The sequence below is a fragment of the Zonotrichia albicollis genome, chromosome 4 (assembly GCF_047830755.1).
Source record: "Zonotrichia albicollis isolate bZonAlb1 chromosome 4, bZonAlb1.hap1, whole genome shotgun sequence".
NCBI lineage: Eukaryota > Metazoa > Chordata > Aves > Passeriformes > Passerellidae > Zonotrichia > Zonotrichia albicollis.
In genome coordinates, this window is record NC_133822.1 from 17,953,258 (window position 1) to 17,973,640 (window position 20,383).

Sequence of the window (20,383 nt, forward strand, 5' to 3'; positions counted from 1 at the left end):
CAGTGCTCTCTTCCCTTTCTAGGCCTCATTTAACTTCCCATTGGAAACATCTGAAGTGAGTCTTATCATCCCAGTACTGTGCCATTGACTACTCAGCTCACTAATTAAGTGAGATTCCTGATTAAATTTTGGGTTTGGTTGGTTGGTTGTTTTTTTTTTCTTCCCCACATGGAATGCAAACGTGAAAGCAAGCACGCATTTATATGATTTTGAGAAGTGTTTCGTAGGGCACAGATGGATGGGCACAGCCACGGCCCCTCCTCGCCGGCCCTCAGGCAGGCGGCTCTCACCGCGCCCGCGGCAGCGCCTCCGGCCGGCGGGGCTTTATGCGCCCCTCACCGAACGTCCCGGGGGCTCAGGCTCGACCCCCTCAGCCCCGTGTGCTGGTAAAAATGGGGGGGGCACGGAGGGAACGGGAGCCGGGAGGTTGTGAGGGGAGTGAGGGGAGCGAGAAATGTGAGGGCACTGAGGAGTTCAAGGGCAGTAGAGGAATGTGAGGGCAATGTAGACAGTGAGGGGTGGGAGGGATGTGAAGGGAGTGAGGGCAGCGAACGGAGTGAGGGCAGTGAGGGGTGTGAGGGCAGCGAACCGAGTGAGGGCAGTGAGGGGTATGAGGGCAGCGAACGGTGTGAGGGCAGTGAACGGAGTGAGGGCAGTGAGGAGTGTGAGGGCAATGAGGGGTATGAGGGCAGCGAACGGAGTGAAGGCAATGATGAGAGCGAAGGAAATGAGGAGTGTGGGGGGTGTGAGGGCAGTGAGGGGTGTGAGGGGAGCGGGGCCGCCCCCGCCCCGCCAATGGCGCACGGCCGCGGCGGGAGGTGTGTGCCGACCTCACTTCCGGGACCTGTCACCGGCCGCTCCCGCCCCACTCCCGTTCCCGTTCCCTCCCCGTTCCTTCCCCGCTCCCGCTCCTTCCTCGCCAGCAGCCGGGGACACGGCTCGGCCCGGCCCCGCCCTGCGCTGCCCGTGGCAGCGATGCACGGTACTGCCTTAGGGGCGGCCTCTGCCCGCGCGGTGCCCGTGTCCCGGCCGGGGCGCCGGCAGGAGGCGGGAGCGCCCGCCCGGGGTTGGGTGACGCCCCCGGCTCGCTAACGCGGCGGCGGCTTTGCTAATGACCTGTCCTTTCCTCTCCTCCCTCCCTTGCCATTCGCTATTACTTATCTCTCCGGCGCCGCGGTGTGAAGCCCTCGGCGGAGCGGCGGCAGACAGCAGCAGCAGGAGGTAGCCGGCCCGGGGAGATGCTGTAGCGGCTCCCGCTGCTCGCTCGGAGCGGAGCCCTGGCCCGGCTGCGGGAACGGGGCCGAGGGGCTGCGGGACGGGCAGAGCCGGCCCGGCGCAGGTAAAAGAGACTCCCGGGAAGCCCACGGAGAGCGGGGTTTCAGGGCGCTGGAGGTGGGAACGGAGAAGGGGGTAATGCGAGGGGCTGTCACACGAGGGGCTGGTTGGCAACTGTCATGTGTCCCAAATGGAACATCTGGATTGCCCTTAACCTGGAATGAACTCGGGCACGAGGCAGAAAGTGCGTGCTTGGAGGTGCCCGCTGCTGGCTTGGCTCGGTCCGGCGGGCTGTGCTGTTCCCGGCCGGCTGGGCAGAGGAGGGTCCTCTGTCCCGAGACCGAGGAGCGGGTCACTGGGAACGCCTCCGGGGCTTGTTCTGCGGTTTGCCGCCTTCTTGGTTGTCCCCGTGGGGCTGGATACTTGCTTTTCAAAAAGTATTCCCCGAGTAACAAAGGAAAGGAGTGGGAAAAGGTGTTGCCTTGAATTCATATTAAGATTGGCCCAGTCTCACTCAATGACACGGGAAGCTGTTCCTAAGCTCTCTGATGGAAATAGTATGAGCACAGGATTCGTCACACAGGATTATCTGGAATGATAATGTTTGGCACTTTTGGCATTGGGTGTCTTAGTAGTGCTGCACTAATAAAGGTGTTGCATAAGTTTTGTTGTGAAGGAAAATCGTGGTCAAACTCCTTGTATTACAGAACATGCACAGACTTTTCTCATTGGCACCTGGCATTGCTCACCTATTCAAATTTGCTTTGCAGGCGGCAAAACGGATCAGCTGTAAAAACGATTTCCTTTGTAAATCCTGAATCATTGACTTAGCACCGAGGCTGCTACCTGGTCTCGTGCTGGAACTGGGGCACTTGTGGTTCATGTGATGTGGTCACACGTCTGCTGAACCCAAAGCAGCACCGTAACTTCTGTTGGCTGGCATGAGCAGCCACCGGCTCCCAGTGACTTTGAGCGGCAGCTTTGGGAGTTTCAAGTAATACAATGTAGTGCATGGGAAGGATGAGGGCACGCAGACCTTACCAGAGGTTTGTGGAACTCCCCAGACTGCATGCTTGCTGTCTTTGGAAGGAATTCTTGGCATGGTCCAAAAAAACATTCTTATCAAGCTGTTGGTGCTTTATATTGACTGTCATCCTCTACAGTCAGGTGCATGGGGAGTTTTGGCTACCTGCTGGAAACACCTTGTGGGTTTGTCACTTGCTTTCCAAGTAGTTCTTTAGTGTCCTCATTTTCTGTTAATACTGTAGTCCTCATAAAGGGTGTAATGAATTTTAAATCATGGAGAGACGGTTACACTTCAGCTGTGATTTTGTGCTGTTATGCTTTTAATATTTCGTGTGCAGAGTGTTATAAAAATATAAGGGACAATGATGTCCTACAGGAGAGTAGGATATATGGCCTGAGATGCTAATCTTGTTCTAAAAAATGGATTCTAATGCTCACTGTTGTCCCAAGGAAACATAACTTTTCTTATTATTTTTTCAGAAGCAGCTTGAACTTCAAAATTACAAACAGCTCTATTCTTGTCCTTACTTTTCTATAGCTTTCCTGATGAGATTTGGGTTCTGACTTTGCTTCTGTTGCACATGTCATATTTTTGCAAGGGGGGAAACAGAGAACACCATACTTACCTTGGAAAATAAATGAAATTTAATTCATATTTATTAAATGTGCATCCATATTTTCTTACATAATTTTGGAATTTAAACATATTTTTAATCCACTTTATCAAAACCTCTCTGCATCTCTAATTTGTTAGTTATTTTTAGTTGTGTATGCTTTTTTAAAAATATATAGACTTTATAAAATATATAAAACCAAAATCTCTACCTTTGAGATGTAAATCCTCAAAATAAAGGTCAATTGCAAAGACATCTCATGGGGCTGTGTGTGCACCTTGGAAACTGTAACTGCTCTAAATGTGTCCACAGAAAGACTTTGTGAGAATGCTCTTTAGGAGAAAAAGTATTTTACTCTATAACAGATAATTGAAATAGCACAGGGCTGTCACTATAGTATTCTCAGTTGAGTGGTTTTGAATTCTTTTAGTATGAAAGAAAAAAATCTGAATTATACTGGGCTATACCAGTTATATTCCCTAGTTAGCTAGATGTCAGTGTGGTCCAGCTGTAAAACTAGGGACATATTAAAAAAACTCAATCATTTAAAAAATTATCTTAGCCCAAGAGAAATGAAAGCTTTTTTTTTCAGAAGAAGCATAAAGAAATATTTTTCTTAAGTTATATTACATCATAGCTATGCAAAATCAGTATTGTAAGCCCTGGGAAATTTTATTGACACTTTTTTTTTTCTTTTAAGAATGTCAGCAGCTTTTTATTGATGAAGAACTGCTTGTTATCACCAATCTGCACATGAAATGGAAGGGGAAAAGGTTCTGGAAAACGACTTCTGTTTCAGTCTTGCAAGATGCTGCTTGAAGGGGTGAGTACATACATGGACTGGGCACAGAATCTCTGTAAAAAGTGATTCATGTATAGTCAAATGACAAGGAAAGAAATCTGAGCATGTAGTGGCAGTAAATAGCTGATAAACAGAAAATAGTAGTACAGTCAGGAGGGCAAAGTCAAACTTCCTTATAGTCTGATATCTGCTGCTGTCTTAGGTGCTAGTCAGTAGAATTCTGAATTCTTAATGTTTTAGAAGCAGAGTGCTCAGCATTTCAAAGGACCAGGGCTGTTAAGTTAAATATTGAATGACATTTTATGAAGTAGAAGGCTGAATCTTTCCCTGAGGTAGAAAGCCTGGTAAGGTTAGGCTCTTCATCATCACAATGCTCCAAGCTAAAATCTCTCCAAGAGTGTGATATTTGACGTGTTGTAAAGATACTCAAGTAATGTGAGATTGTTGTGTGACCAGATTGCATGTGGCATTGAGATGTTGCCAAATCTGACTCCACTTCCTCATACCACTTCTCATAGTTTCTGCTTATGAAACAATATTTATTTATAAATGCATTGCATGTGTCTTTAAATATCTAAGAAGTGTAATTTCTGTGTCCAGTGAATCTTCTCGTGCACAGATTACTATAAATTATAAACCACAGCTCCCTGGCACTCTAATCCTGACTGAGGCTGGAGCTGTTACATGACTGGTTTGTGTTTAAGGCTTTGCTAAGTCTTAAAATGTGTGTAAGGTGTTAAAAATGTTTATACTTTGGAAAGATGCAAACTACCAAAGAGGCATAGTTTGTTCTGTGGTGCTGTGTTCATCCAAATTTCTTGGTTTAAGTTCAAGTTGTCTCGTGCCTGTGGAAACACGAAGAGTAGGAGAGATTGACAAGCATTTGGCAAATTACCTATCCCTTTCTAAAAATGCTGATACACTGTCATGGGTTTTAAAAGATTAATAAACTGAGAAATTATTCCCTAAATCTTTCCAAATAGTAAAAGAAACTTGTTCCAAAATGTGTCTGCCTTGAGGAGCTCAGAGCAGAGAGCTGAAGTTGTACTGAGCTAGTACAGCTCTTTGGCATGTCTCCAGGCAGATGAAATACATGTGAAAGCAAGTTAGTCCAATATTTTCGTGTTTCATATTTTTGTATCTCATGAGTTCGTTTGCATTTTGTTGAGAAGTATGTGGAAGGAAACCAGAGCTGCTGTTTGGAGTGCTGGTTGAACAAATCCTTGCTCATTTTTGAGTGTATAACATCCTGCAGCTGAGAGAACTTATCGTGGTGAATGGTTTAGAGTTTGATGTATTTTAAATGGAAAAATAATTCTGCAATGACTTAATATTATCTACATTTAACAACAACAAAAAATAAAACATAAAAGTGGATCATTTGAAACTATTCTACAGCCTGTGGTTAAGATCTGGAGGCAGATCTTACTGTTTTGTTGAGTATATCCATGCATCCAGCACTCTTATGCTAAGTTCTATTACCTGAATACAGGCTTGTATTGCCATTCTATGTTTTGTTCTGTCACACAAAGAAGTGCTACATGCTGCTTTGTTTTAAAAATTATTTACAGGAAATGATTGATATAACAAATCACAGAGCAAACCACTGAACATGAATGTTCAGAAGGTAAGAACAGCTCCTGTCTTATTTACAAAACCTTACTTGAAAGTGAAGGCTTGAATCACTGATGATGTTTGCTAACCTGCTCTGTGTTACTGCTTCAGGAAGAGTGGTACAAAGTACCTGACACTGCAGGCATGGGGCAGGTTCCCATTAAACAAAACCAAACAAAACCAAGCCAAACTCTCTGGCATCTTTATTCAACAGGTATGGAAAACATTCCCTGGAGTAGTAAGGCTGAAGAATATAATGTAGAACCAATTGGATGTGCAGGGAGGAGAAGGGAGAAGGTGGGTGCTGTGTCAGGAGGCTGCTTTGGAGGCTCTTGTTAATTAGTGCCTGGTGGCTTTCTGTCCAACAGAGCAGAGGAATCCTCCAGTACAGCTGTCAATTAATTCCTACACTCTGATGTTAAAATATAATTAATTGCAGCCCACGGGACTGTTGGCTCATTGGCAGTTTTCAGTGGAAGATTACCAAATAGCCATATATATATATATATGTGTGTGTGTGTAAATATATATATAGATATATATATACATATATATACATAAAATATGTAAATATATATATATATATATTTATTTATTTATTTATATATATATAAAGTGCACACATGCTGTGTGCAGTTAAGCAGGCCAGTGTGATCAAATCAGGTAGCAGCTTTGTAAGTAAGAGACAAGCTTCAGTACCTAGGTAAGTGAGAAAGCAGCACAGGGTTACTGCCTCTGACCAAAGCAACAGCTGTACCTGTGGTTCTGTGCTGGGGATGTACAGATGAAACTGTGCATAAACAGGCCAATATTTTCAGGATAAGTATATGTTCTGGGCACCTGATTTTCAGCATGTATGAATGAACACATAAATGCAAAAAAGAATGGGATGTCCTCTGTCGGTGGTTCCTGACAGCCCTGCAAAGACAGGCTACAGCAAGAAGTGTGGCTGCACAGCATGGCTGGATCTGATCTAGGCTCCTCCTTTCCCTCTCCCATCCATGCTCCTCTGTCCGTCCCGTTTGCTGCCCCTCGGTGAGTCTGCTCAGCTCTCTGTAGCTGTCCGTGGTTTTGCTGGGTTACCGGTTCAGTGAATGGAACTGTGTCTGCGCTGGGGAATTAACCTGGCCAGGGACTGTTCCCGGAGTGCCGGGATGCAGGGAGGCGGAGCAGCGAGCAGCGCCCCGGGCCGGGCGCTCTCCTGGGAGCCTCTCAGGCCGCTCCGGGCACAGCGGTGTCGGGCAGGCTCCAGGGCAGCTCCGGCCCGGGGCATTCACGGTGCCAGCGGGATCCGGCAGCGGGGAGCAGCGTGGCTGGAAGGACAGAGGGACACGGAAGGTGCCGGGCCGGCAGTGCCAGGGAGCTACTGAAGGGACATCCTTTTGATGTGTGTTACTTAAGCTGACTTGGCTAGGTATCCTTAAAGTAACCTTATTTTGCAGCCAGTAACTCTGCTTTGGAGAGGGACTGTGTGCTGTGTCCCCCATAACTGCTCTTTCAATGCCTGATGCAAGGCAGCTGAAATGCCTTACAAAGTGAAGTAAAACTGAAAAGATGAAAATACATACATGGCTTTTTAAGGAGGTTTTCTTTTCCTGGTTGTTTCACTGGACTCTTATTCTTCCTCCACCTTTCTGCAGATGCTTGCTTGCTTAGGAGTGGGGTAGCAGATGTACAGCAGCGCTGGTATTGCTGTTAAACTGGGCACCAGATAGTCTTCACATCATAGAGGATGAGCAGGGAAAACATGGCAGGAAAATAATTTGGTATAGTTTGGCACTTTTTGATCACCAAGAGTGTGAGGCTTGTGATCTGTACACTGTAGTGAGTGACCTGATTTAGAGCTGTGAAGTCATGTGTCCCAAGTATATCCTCTATCTGACACGTCAGGAGCTTGCAAGTACAAGCACTTGATGTCCATTTGCCAAAAAATGTAGATTAATTGCATTCATGCCTGTTGCCAAGGCTCCTGTCAGTAACACTAACTCAGTGTAAACTTTGGTATTGTGTGATACATTTATCACAAGAAAAACTTCTAAAAGTAGGGATGTCTGAATTGTCAGAATAAAACTAAAGGCCTTTCTCTCAGCAAAAAAAAGCAAAACCACAAACCAAAACCAACAAAAAGCCCAGCAAGAAAAAGTGAAAGAATTTTGTTTTGCATTCCACTCGGAGTTGTGGCATGACATTAAATTGAAGTTAGTTTATTTTTAGCAGGTTTCATTTGTTGATTTATTTAAACGTAATAGCTGAGCAACAAGAGGAAAAGTATTTCTAATGAATGAGTAAAATTCTAGCACAATAAAGAATAAGTGAACTAAAAACTTCAGATGCTAGTTACAGATGACATTGGATTTTTATGTGCAGGTAGAAGAGTGTAAAAGTTGGCCCATTGGAATGACTCAATTTTCAAAGACACTTGCAAGCAGAAGAGGCCTAAATTTGTAACATTTTGTGAGGGTCATTACTTTTTAAAGGATATAAATCCCTCTGCTAAGCTGAATTTAATTTATCAAATAAGTCATGTTATTATGTCTGCACAAGGGAAAAAAGTTTATCAGTGAAATAAAACCACTGCAAATACACAGTGGTGGTGTTCTCTGCTAAGAAGGCGAATTCAGGCTTCTTGAATGTCTTCCAGAAACAGATGTAAATTCCACTGTAGCTTTTCAGCAGTGAATAATCCTGGTCTGTTGTGGTTGGTGATGAATCATTGAGGAGCTGCAGATGGTGAGGGGGGTGCAGCTGTGCAGATGCTGCAGGAGCTGAGATGGGAGACTGCAGCACCAAGGGGGTGAAGGAGGTGATTTGGGATGGGTTCATATGGGTGAGAGAGCAGAGGGAATGACAGCTGAAAGAATATTGAAAAGGACTGATCTGAGATTTGGGATGGGGAGTGAGCTGGTGACTGAAAGGAGGTATTCTTGAGGAAGAAACACAATTTTTGGAACAACATTTTTTGTTGTTATTGATCTTGGAAGCAATAATTGCAGTATCACATACCAAAGCAACTGGTCTTTTGTCCTGAGCCAAAACAATAAGGAGCCCAAGCCAGAAGTTTAAACTATAAATGAAAAGAAAAAACTAAGAAATTTCATGTCTCTCCTACTTTCCTTAAGTAGGAGAGCTTTTGTAGGAAAATGTACAGATGCAAAGTTGTGGGCTTTTTTATTTCTATTTTTCTGAGCAGGACATGTGTAATGAGATCAGTGTGGCAAAATTTGGGAGTTTGTCAGATGGAGAAGTTGTATCTGTCTAAGTCAAAATCAAGTCAAAATTTGGTCCCACTAAAAATGGGAGGTTGCAAGGCCTAATCATTAAATAGCAGGTAAGACTCAAATGGAACTTTTCACAGTCAAAATTTGGTCCCACTAAAAATGAGAGGTTGCAAGGCCTAATCATTAAATGACAGCTAAGACTCAAATGGAACTTTTCACAATCTTAAATCAATATGCTAAACACACCTTTCAAATTTTTGCATTAAGTAATTTCAATTTGTCTTTTTCTTATTCTCCTCTCCTTTCAGATTGAAAGTTTTGTTCCAAAACAATAGCTCTTTATTCAGGAAGAATGTTGCCATTAAGATGTCTGCAAGAATTAGGGGGTGGTGCAGGCAAATGTCCAGATCAGTTTTGGAAGAGAGTTTTCCTCCAAAACTGAGAGCAATTTTCAGGATTGTTTTCTTACTTTTCTGGTCTAGTTACCTGTCAGGTTGTGCAGTATGGTCTGCTGTCCTGTGCCCCCAGCCCAATAATTCTGAACCCACAAACCTGCTCAAATTAGAGAGAGCAGTAATGGCTGCAAAGGCACTAAAGTTCAGTCATTTTCATGGAAGTTGGTGGCTGGGAAGAGGAAAGGAAAACACATTAGTGACCCTGCTGAGGAAGTGATGCAATGTGAATTCAGCAATTGTCTGTTCTGTTTGAGCTCTCAGTTTCCAGCCAGCACAGGGGAACAAGCGAGCTCAGGCTGAAGCAGCCTCAGTGTGTTTGTGATGCTTTGGGGGTGCCATGTGGGCCATAGTGAACACCTGTGTGAATGGTGCTTATCAAATCTGGGCGCTGCCTCAGTGCTCCCAACCTTTTATTGTGCTGTTTAAACTCACAAAACCATATGCAGCTGCAAAAATTTCATTGCCAGTCAATAAACTCAAAATGAATTGGCATCTGTCATATATAATGCATGGCCTTGAATGAGGTTGTTGTATTTATGAATGAGTTGATAGGAACAATCCATTGCTCTTCTTCTGAAGAATAAGCAAGGTTGAAATAATACAGGAAGGTTAAATATGCTCAGAAAACAAAAGATTATGTCATTATTTCTTATGCTTCTTTTATAACATTTCAGCTAAAGAGAAGTATTTTTATTTACAACACAGCGAGCATTCTAATTTCTAAAGAGCATGTTACTGCTATATGTTATAATATCTATATGATATATATATATATTATGATAACATACTAAAGAATATATTATTATCAGGAATATATACCACTTGCTATCACACATAAAGGTCTGCAGATAAAAGCCAAAAGGGATTCCTATATCCTGTTTTGTAAGAACATTTGAAGTTATCTGTACTTACACACGAACCCTAAATATTGTTGAAATACCATCAGTTTCAGAAAGCACATCCAAGTGTTTAAGTCAGTGGCAATTGGCTTTTTCTTTTCCTAAATATAGTATGTCTGAATTTTCACATTTGTCAGGAGGAGTTACTAGACAGTTATGCTTGTAAAAGTTATGGTGTTTTCATTGACAAAACATTCATGTATGTTATGTTTTTCTGGGTTTATTTGGTTTTGGGTGTTTTTATCAAGCATGTGAGCAAGTAAATCTTCTGAGTGAGAGGTTTATGTAGCAGCACCATCAATATGCCAAAAATTTTGCCTTGCACTGCATCTGTGTATATTAGATTATAATTTTAATTGACAATTTCAGTTGCACAGATGTCTTTAATTTGTTACCTTATGAAGTTTATTTTTACCATATGTAGTGAAAATGTATTCTGTAAGAGACTTAGCAAGGGGCTTACATTTTATTTACTACAGGAATTGATTATATTGGAGATAATCATTTAGGCACCACTCTAAAATGCAATTTCTATTTGCCTGTTACCCTCTGATGTCTGTGTCCTTCAACAAATGAGGTCTCAGTGGAATATCAGGGTATAGTTAGAAAATTGTTGAGCACACACTTTTCATAACCTGAGATGCAGTAATCACATGTGTAAGGAAACAATTGCAGCATTCCAATTTAGTCTGAAGGATCTGGTTCCCAGTGAGCAGCATGTTGGGGCAAATGCGTGGGCTGTTTGTAAATGCTGGACATGTTGTAATCAGCTGTGACTTCACCACTCAAACTTATTGTTATGTATTAATTTTAGGAAAAAACCACCTGAGTATGGCTTAGGGCATCTAATCTATGCCTGCAGTTCATAAGATGCAGTTTTAGTGGGATTTTTGGTTTGTTCCTTTTTCTTAATTCCCTTAATTCCAGCCATACCATGCAACCAGATTTAGCCTCAATCTGAGCTCTGATCTCTGAAATGAAGGTGTCCCTAACTGTTAATCAATTCAAAAGCTTGGCTGATGTAATTAGCTCATCAGACATTTACACAGTATTGCAAAACTTGGAAAAACCTGGCAACTTCCAAGTCAATGGGCAAGGAGTTTTTGGGACACACCAAATAAATGGGCAAGGAGTTTTTGGGACACACTGAATAAATGAGTAAGGAGTTTTTGGGACACCTGAGGAAAGTAAAATAACTTGAAGTTCATCAAGGGGGTAATAAAAATAAAGCAAACACTCAGATGACACATTTGTGTGAACGTGACCTTGGCTCTTGGATCAAATAGCAAATAAATGTATGTCGTGTTTGTCTGAATGTGACCTCTCCTTGGTTCAAATATCAATCATAAATCAGAGCCCAGCTTTTGATGTGCATGCAGCAGGAGCAGCCTCTTAGATGATGCACCAGCTCTCCATTTCTCAGCAGTTGTGGTCTCCACATGTCACACACCCAGCATGTGTGGCACTGTGTGCTCTCAGCTCCATGGCCTGCCAGGTGTTGTCACAGAGGCCTCAGAATCTGTAGAACTGTGAAGCACAACCTGTTGTGATTAGCACATGTAAACTTTTGAGTCTTCCTCAAGCATGGAATAATTTGACTGGATTATTGGAATATATTCTCTTCAAGTCTATTGGAATATAGACTTAAAGAGAAGCTGACATTGAAATGGATTGGATAAAGAGCAAAAGCTGGGGATTCATTTGGGAGGGGAAAGGAAAAGGGGGAGTGTGTTGCAAGTACAAAGTTGTAAATGTGACAGTGGAGTGGGGTTTTCAGTAGAAGTTCTGGTAAGTTGTGAGCAGCATTGGTGGAACTGTAGTGAGCCTGAGAGGCAGCACATGGCAGAGAACACAGACTGCTCTATAACACAGAGGTTACTAAGATGATGCCATGGCTTAGTTTCTTGCAGAAAATAAATTCTTCTTGTCCTTTTGAGTCTCTTGTTAATAAAATATACTTTCTTCAGTGGTTATGCCTCAAAAGTACTGGATATTATGAACTGTAATATGAATATTTGCTTTAAGTGCATTAACAACTAATGTAAACTGAATAATCTTCCTTCATACTGCTTTACAGGCTGATTTTTTTTTAGCTATATTAACAGTAGTGTATTGATTCTATAGATTAGGCTGATATTCAATTTGATTATAAAAATGGAATGGACACCATTAACAAATTGAGAGGTTTTTAGGCCTTCCATGTATCTGGAGTATAAAAGTTGAAGCAAAAGAAAAGACTTTTTTAACACAAAGTTTTTCACTTGAGTCCTTGGCAGTGCTTGTTTGGGCTTGCTACTGTCTAAATTTCAAGCTGGATTATAATGTAGTTAAAATACAAAAACCTAGGAACTCAAAATACACAAAGCAACCAACAAAAACAAAATTCCCAAAGCCCCACAAACAAACAAAATCCCAAAGCAACAAAGACCCCTCCAAAAACACTTCTTGAAGAAAACAGTAAATTGAAGGAAAACATTACAGGTTTTACAGGTTTTTCAATAACCCTGAGTATGGTATTATATAGTTTGTTAATTTATATTACTCTTGACTTATGCTGAAGTTCTGAGTTGACAGCTCTTTAAAGGATTCAGCAGACATAGATTTAAAAGAGATTTGAAAGCTTTACTTTGACATGCAGCTATTTCTGAGTCTAGTTTCAGTTCAGCATTCACTAGACAGAAAAATCAAGTCTTCCTATTCCCAGTTACAGAAAGCTCCAAAGCATTTATTTTTTGGATATGAAAACTCACATTTAGAGGAGAAAAAACCAAACCAAACAACCAAAACATCTCAGTCATGCTGGCATTCTCTGCAAACTTGAACCTATTTGAGCTTGAAGGCAGTTTAAACAACACCTCAATCTGCCCTCTTTTCAATATGGGATTTTCCTTTATCAGAAGGGCCTTGATGCAAATTTGATTAATGCCATGTTTGATACATCCATTTGTGTGGAAGAAAGCAAGCATGATTGCTGATAGGTGTAAACTTGAGGTGACAGACCTGTAAGTCTTGTCTTTGGAGCCTGGAGGCAAAGGTTGCAAAACCTTCCTGTCCTGCTGCTGCTGAAACCAAATGTGGCTCCTGCTGCCAGAGGGATTGCGGGGGCTCCTTTGAACACAGGCTTCAGATCCTGTTGCACCCATACCCGGGAGCTGTGGTCTGCAGCTCAGCTGGCTGGTACAGGCTGGCTGGCTAATGGTGTGCATGAGATATGGTGAAATCTGTTTTCTTGTCTAATATGAAGCCAGTGTAAACACAAAGTGTTCTGAAGGGAGTTCCTACTTACCAGGGTATTGAGGGGCTTGTTGAATTCAAAATTCTCCTTTAGAAAGCCACTTGATGCTGGGATGTTGCTTTATTCTTTGCCAGCAGCTGAAGTCTTTTTTTGAGCTAGATTCTACTCTCAACTTGAGTTTCCAGCATTGGAACTTTAATTTCATTTTTGTTATTTATTTTTTGGAGCATGTTGTGTCACCTCAGAGTAAGTGCCTGGATCTTCAGGCATTACTGGATTTCAGTGGCAATTTTACAGCTGGAAGGTGAATATCTATGGGATGTGCACATAGCTGCCTGCATGACAGTTCCATAGCCCTGCCAAAAGATGGTAATGCCCCTTAATGTAATAGAGGTGCTGTCTGATCTGTAGAGCAGTTTGCACCTCCCACATTGGCTTCTTCACCTCAGGCAGTGCAAGTGCTTGGTTTGCAGACCCAGCCTGTCCACACAGTCGCTGGATTCTGCACAGGGGGTTCAGGCTGCATATGCAGTTACATTTTGGCCATGCAGCACGTGTGTCCCTCTGCCCAGCTGCTTATTTCTACTCTCTCCATTGAGCCAGCACTAATATTTGTAAGGCTTTGCAGTGAACTAGATCAGGGAAGTGGTTGGATTGAAAAGTACCACGTTTTTAGTGTGTAATCATGGCCTCCAAGATCAGTCATGGCTCTGGAAATTCCATTGAGCTCCACTCAACCCAAACATGTTAAGTGAGCTGTTTGACATTAGGTGAGATGAATTACCTCTCTTATTTCTGTTTGCTGAAAATTAATTTCCTCTTTGTAGTTTTTTCTCCATTAGTGACTGCATCTGTTGTGTGAAAGTGAGAGGGTATGATATTTGAAAGAAATAGTTTCATTATCTCCTGAATAATTTTGTTGCTGCCCTGTATTAGCTACTTCTTAAACAGTAATCTTGGCAAAACAAATTTCTAAAACTATTTAGTGTATAATAAATGTTTTACATAAGTGAAAAAGGGAAATAGTGAATAAATAGTCTTGAAGGTCTAGAATTCAGCTGAAAGGTTTAGTAACATTTTAAAGGAGGGTTTGAGTGGTCCTGTTCAGAGACACTGATCTGTAACATACACTAACCAATGTAATTTAAAATCCACTGGCACAGAAAATCCTGGGTCCAAAGAAACAAAGCTTCCTAGCTCAGTAAATTCCCCTGGAGTTTGGCTGAACAATATAAATTAACAAAAAAAAAAACATTTCCATGTTTTTTTGTCATTTGTCTGGGCTTAACCCCAGGAGGCAGCCAAGCCCCACTTGCTCACTCACCTGCCATGGGGCTGGGAGAGAATTCAAATCAAGCTTGCATAGAATTTTTCCTTAAGTGACTTAAGATCCTGACTTTACAACTTTGCTGTCAGCTTTCAAAATTAGGGTATGTGAATTTTGATTTCTTTTGAAGGCAAGGATACCTATAAGTTGCATGTGGTATCTCAGAGTACAACTCAGTAAAGGGAAGAATAATGACATTTTTCTGGGTGAGTGTTTTTGAAGATGGGGTGTGCAACTGGCAGTCTTGATGAAGGAGTAGCTTACAAAATTTTTTCATCACATGCATAGAAAATGTTCTCTGACTTATGTTATTAATACTTTCAAAAATAAAAATAATACAAGTATGTAAAGTTACAAACTATGAAAATTGAATAAATTATCACATGATAAATTAGAAATATGCATCCTTTGCCAGGTGGAAGTCTGGGTGTCACACTGTAGATACCAAATCCTGTTTTCCATTTTTTGTGTTGAATCAGGATATTGGAAATATTCTACATATTCAAGGCTCTTACATATGTACATTCTTACATATTCAAGGCTCTTCCTATCCAGTGAAGTTTTCTAAAAATATCTATTGCAATCACGAGTTTACATGTGCTGTTTTCAACCCCAGCATTCTCAAAATGACCTAGAGGTAATGGCTGTTTCAACTTTAACCCTGGTATTTGCAAGCAAGCCCTTTACACGATCAATTTGTTTATGCAGAGAGATCAGACTTTGTTACTGCTTCCCAGAGACCTTTGCATCTCACAGACCTGTTTCCTTACAGAGATTATCCCTGGTGTGGCAAGTATTAAATGTGGAAGGGCTGGAGGTTTGGTATCCCTCCATCCCGTGCCAAAAATGAAGCAAGTAACTGATAGCTGCATGTTGGGGTGTTTTTCTTTAATAATCTGACTGATTTCTTTGGGACTGATTTCAAGTTGCTAGGTAAGTTACTCAGTGGGTATTCACAGTGAGGTGGTGGGAAAAGAGTTCTTGTGAAAATAGACATATTTCAGAGATAACAGGATGTGAGAGAGTAAAACCTGTTTGACCTTAAAACCATAATTACATGAAATGGTGTCATTCTTCTATGTTCCATTCTCTTGTTTTCAGTTTGTGTGTGTTGGTACTTGGGGATAAGAAGGGGGTTATGGAGACTGAATGATTGTATGGGAAACTGAGAAAATCCTCTGCCAATGTCTTTGTGGCACAGGATTTTTGTCAATACTTAGAAGACACAGATCTTTGAGTGGAATCATCATGCTGCATCTACTGCATCTACTCTTGTAACATGTACAGGGCTTTTGTAAAGCAAAAATCTTTCTGTGAATATGAAACAAGCTTCATACTCATTACCCTTTTTATTTTAGGAGCTTTTTTCATTCAAGCAAAGATCAATGCATATTATGTGAAACCTGCCAGTGAAAGCATATGCATGTGCAAACATGCACTGAACACAAGAGAAGCCAGAAGGCAGTTTAGTGCATAAATGCTAGGCATATTTCTTACAGATTTTCTGTGCTTATAAAAAATTAATTGTCAGTATTGTGAATATTAGTATATTTTGAGTCTTCAGAAATTGTTATGTTGTTGCCATGCTTGCTTAAGTACCAGTTAATCATTAACAAGAGTGCTAATGATTAAGCAGCTGTAATTTAATTGTAGTGTTTGAAAGTACAAAAGGGTATGTAATTTAATAGTTAAAACAAGAAGCACTCCATTTATGTTTCACTAGCTATTAGGTTGTTTTTACAGAAATTTAGCTAAAAAGGCTGCTGAATTTTACATATTGATTGTAAACCTGGAAAGGTATGGTGTGGTTTGGGGGATACCAGGCAGCTGTTGCCATGTCCAGAGGTCAGCTCTCAAGCCTTTCCTTTGATTTCCTGACAGATAATGCCTATTTTGGTTGAGGGTAGACTTCAGTTTTCTCTTAATCTTTTCAAAATCTGTGTGCTGGATGAAGAAGTGGTACTTGGAGAGATGTGTATGTGATTCAGCAGGGAACACTGGGTGCAAGAAGCCCAGTGCCTGCTGCAACCTGCTCCCACCCACCAGCACAGTGGGCACACAGTAACATCCCTGTTGTCTGTAACTGGAAATCATGGATAAATTCACATACTAACTCTCCTACATATTCCTGCTTGCTGCACTATGTGACATAGAAATGATTTTCCTTTTCTGGATAAAACTATCCTGTTTCAAAGAACTGGGCAAATAAATCTGTACTAATGGTATTTGCAGAATGAGATGGCAACTTAGTAACAGTGACAGCATTGCCTTTATTTCTCCTGCTCAAGAAAAGTGAGGAGAATATTGATATTTGTTATAAGTTTTGGTGGGAAGTGCATAATGCCTTCTGTAGAAACACTTTTCTCAACAATGGAGAGAAAACAACCATCTACAGAATGACCTTGTCATAACTTTCATTCATCTTGAAGTATTTGGGGGAATTTTCCCCACCCTGTGCTCCTGATGATTCATGTTGCATAAAGCTTCCAGAGCAATACAATGTTGTATAATATTTCACTTTTGGATTGGAAATCCAGTATTCAGTGTGCTGCAACTGGTTCAAATATTTTTTCTAATTATCTGATTTTTTTAAAAAAATTATTCTTTCACCAGTATAAAGAAGTTTAAGTGACTGCTCTACTTGATCAAAATGGTGGACACTGAAAACCAGCTCTATCCCCTCACTCCCTTGGAGGAGGAGGATATAGACAGCCCTTTATCTGGAGAGTTCCTACAAGATATGGAGAACATTCAAGACCTGTCCCAGTCTCTAGGTGATGATAGTTCTGGAGCTTTAAGTTTAACAGAATTCCAGTCACTGGGAAATGGTCCAGGATCTGATGGATCTGTTATAACAGGTAAGAGTTTGGTTTAACATAAAACTTTCTTTTATAAATAGAATGGTAGAAATTAATAACTACTTTAATGCTGTAATTATTGTTTATGATGAAGTTATAATGTGCTTTATGTGTGTATTTGTTTATAACATTGTTCTTCAGAGGCTTTACAATTATTTGAGTGTAGGTCAAGGTACAAGGCCTATAATAATTCAGATCACCTTCTCATGGAGTATTCAGTGCTCACTGCAAAATGTACTGGTTTTGTGGTCAGAGAACATGCAGAATGTAAGCTTTCAAGGCTCAAATTCCATAAGGCAAGTAAAATGAAATAGCACTTTAAAAAAATCCTGGGGTTTAGGCTGTTCCTGATGACTCTGATGCCTGTGGGCTTGGCAGCACTGGCAATGGAGACTCTGAGTTCCGTGCCAAGGTTTTTTTTTTTCCAACATAATACTTGCTGACCTACATTCATGAGTGTTTCTTAATCTGTCTGTTAAAATAACACACCCATTAATTTGCTGAAGTCTTGTGGTGCAAGTTGCAAGATGGAAGATAAAAGAAATTCTGGCCTCAGAAAATATTTTCCTCAAACAAGGTGGAAATATTAATTGAAATAATTAAGGTTGGAACATGTTAGTTTTGTAATGTGTTCATCCACTGGTGGCACGTCTGGCGAGTTTATTTCATTGTAGGATTCAGAAATGCTTTGCCCATTAGAAGAAAAACACAAAATATCTGAGCCAGGCTATTTTAGAATCAGGCATTTGTGTTACCTTCCTTTTAACAGCTGTTCAGCCTTTCTGCTGATGTGCAGGACTCATCCCTCTGCTTTTCAGCCCTCAGTTTAGATTGTCATTTAAAATTATGAGCAGCTTTTCAAATGTCAGGAGTCCTTACATGTATCTCAAGTGTATCTGAGTGAGGTAAGAATCTGTCTCTTGTGGTGCTGCAACAAGAGATGCCCTGCTCATCCCTGCAGCACAAGAGATGGAAGATGCAAAGCCAAGATGAGCTGTTCACAACTTTCTGCCAAGAGCAGTGGTGTGGTGTGTATTTATTGGCTCCATTATCACCCAAGTAGTTCTTGTTGCCAGAGTCACTTCAGTAAGGCCCTTTCCTTTTTGACATCCCATGTCACACCAAAATTAGCAAGGTACACTCTGTATTTTTTGTGTGTTTGCACTGGAAACGTAAATTATGTTTCAAAGAATTATGATCAAACATTAGTTCACTTCATGACTATTAACACAAGATTATTTTTTAGAATAAGCTCATTTTTTGTGTGGTTGTTAGAATAGAAAATATATCAATCTTGTTAGCATAGTATTTATGAAGTGTTCCTTTTTTTTTAGACACCCTTTCACCAGCATCCAGTCCTTCATCCATTAATTTTGCCACAGCTCCAGGTGGCATAGATGAATCATCCAGTGGAGCACTAAACATTGAATGTAGAATTTGTGGGGATAAAGCCTCAGGCTACCATTACGGAGTACATGCTTGTGAAGGTTGTAAGGTACAGTCATCATTTTCTTCTTAAGAACCTCAATCATGTTACTTTATTTATGGGGTAATGTGAAGATAAACATTTGCTATATAAATGTTTCATTACTATAGCTCTAGCCATTACAATTCCTATCTGGGATCTTTTTTCTGAAGTAAGTCATGCAGATACCATAACTCAGACCTTCATCAAGCAGGAGCAATTCACAGTGATAATTTTAATACTGCTTTTCTGTATTTAGTTAGTGAAATACTAAAACAAAACACTAAACTGTGACCAAAAAAAAATAAATCTAAACCTTCTTGCTCCACTACCATTTTGTGTGGGAGTATGGCTAGGAGGAGTATAACACATTCCTGTTATAAAACCAACAAATCCTGAATTTCTCACCTCCACCACATGCTGCCTGAATCCCTTAGTCTTGTACCTCTTGTAGTTTTGGGTCCAGGGCATGTCTCTAGCACAAATTACTCTTACCATTAATGCATAATTCTTGAGATTATATAACCCATGAACAATAAGATTCTATTATTTTTCCTTTAATGTTGTATATTTCCATCTCTTTTCTATATTAGAAGGTAAGAGGAGAGAAATAACAGTCTTTGTATACAGCTTTCTTTCATGCATCATGTCAGCATGATCATTTGAATGTAAATCTTATGGAATAATGCAGAATTTCTATTAGAGATGTAACCAGTTCCTAGCCAGGTGTGTCCCACAGCCTAAATGACATGTTGCTCTGTGATGTGACACAAAATGTTGAGATGGCTCTGGATTTGCTGTGCCTGTGTGTGAGCAACCTTGCATTGCAGACTGGAGACATCCTGGAAAGCAGTGGAGGTAGAGGCTGTTCTACAATAAATGGTAAAAGAAAAAAAATCACCTGTATGATCAAAGCTTAGTAGTCACCATTCATTAACATTGTTTTTTCAAACTTTTTATAGGGCTTTTTTAGAAGAACAATTCGTTTAAAACTCATCTATGATAAATGTGATCGCAACTGCAAAATTCAGAAAAAAAATCGTAACAAGTGCCAATACTGTCGTTTTCAAAAGTGCCTTTCAGTTGGAATGTCACATAATGGTAGGTAAGAGTGCCCTTCATTTGTTTGCTCCTACCCAGAGTCTGCTGCTGGAGGCAGGCACTTGGATAGCATTTTTACTCACACACATGAATTGAACCTCAGATTTTTTACAGGGTAGGTCGCTGTGGGGGTGCCAGTTTCATGTGGTTGATACAGAGCTGCCAAATGTGCTGTTATGAGCTTTACACAGTTGTGCTACATCTCACTTTGTCCATATGAATGTTCATTTATTTGCTTTTCCTCACCCCAGAACTTTGGCACCAGTACTCCCATTGAAACAAATTTCAATCCTGGAAGAATTCTGATTGAGGGTTTTGTAGAAGAGTAGGAGGAGAACAACTGCTTTCATTGTGAGAGGGAGTGATGTAGGATAGAAATCTGTAGGAAAGCAGCCTTCATTATTTTTCAGGTTACAGTGCAACAGCTCTTGGGCAGATGGTTCAGAAAGTGGGGAGGGAGGGCAAAGGTCTATGCTGACTGTGCAACAGGAATC

At 40.9% G+C, this 20,383-nt stretch overlaps 1 protein-coding gene across 4 annotated transcripts in view; it reads left to right on the top strand.

The window, feature by feature from the left end:
* The first annotated feature begins 1,198 nt into the window (after positions 1–1,198).
* PPARA (peroxisome proliferator activated receptor alpha) overlaps positions 1,199–20,383 on the top strand; it is a 31,406-nt gene continuing 12,221 nt past the window's right edge. Inside the window, exons 1-6 of one of the 4 annotated variants that reach the window (XM_014264140.3) lie at positions 1,199–1,339; positions 3,616–3,738; positions 5,289–5,344; positions 17,079–17,323; positions 18,658–18,818; positions 19,751–19,889. In XM_014264140.3, coding sequence (XP_014119615.1) covers positions 17,116–17,323; positions 18,658–18,818; positions 19,751–19,889 — 508 coding nt within the window. In that variant the 5' untranslated portion in view covers positions 1,199–1,339; positions 3,616–3,738; positions 5,289–5,344; positions 17,079–17,115. Of the gene's footprint in view, positions 1,340–3,615; positions 3,739–5,288; positions 5,345–14,135; positions 15,399–17,078; positions 17,324–18,657; positions 18,819–19,750; positions 19,894–20,383 lie in introns of those variants that run through there. The other 3 variants (XM_005482704.4, XM_074538981.1, XM_074538982.1) reach the window with 3 other exon arrangements.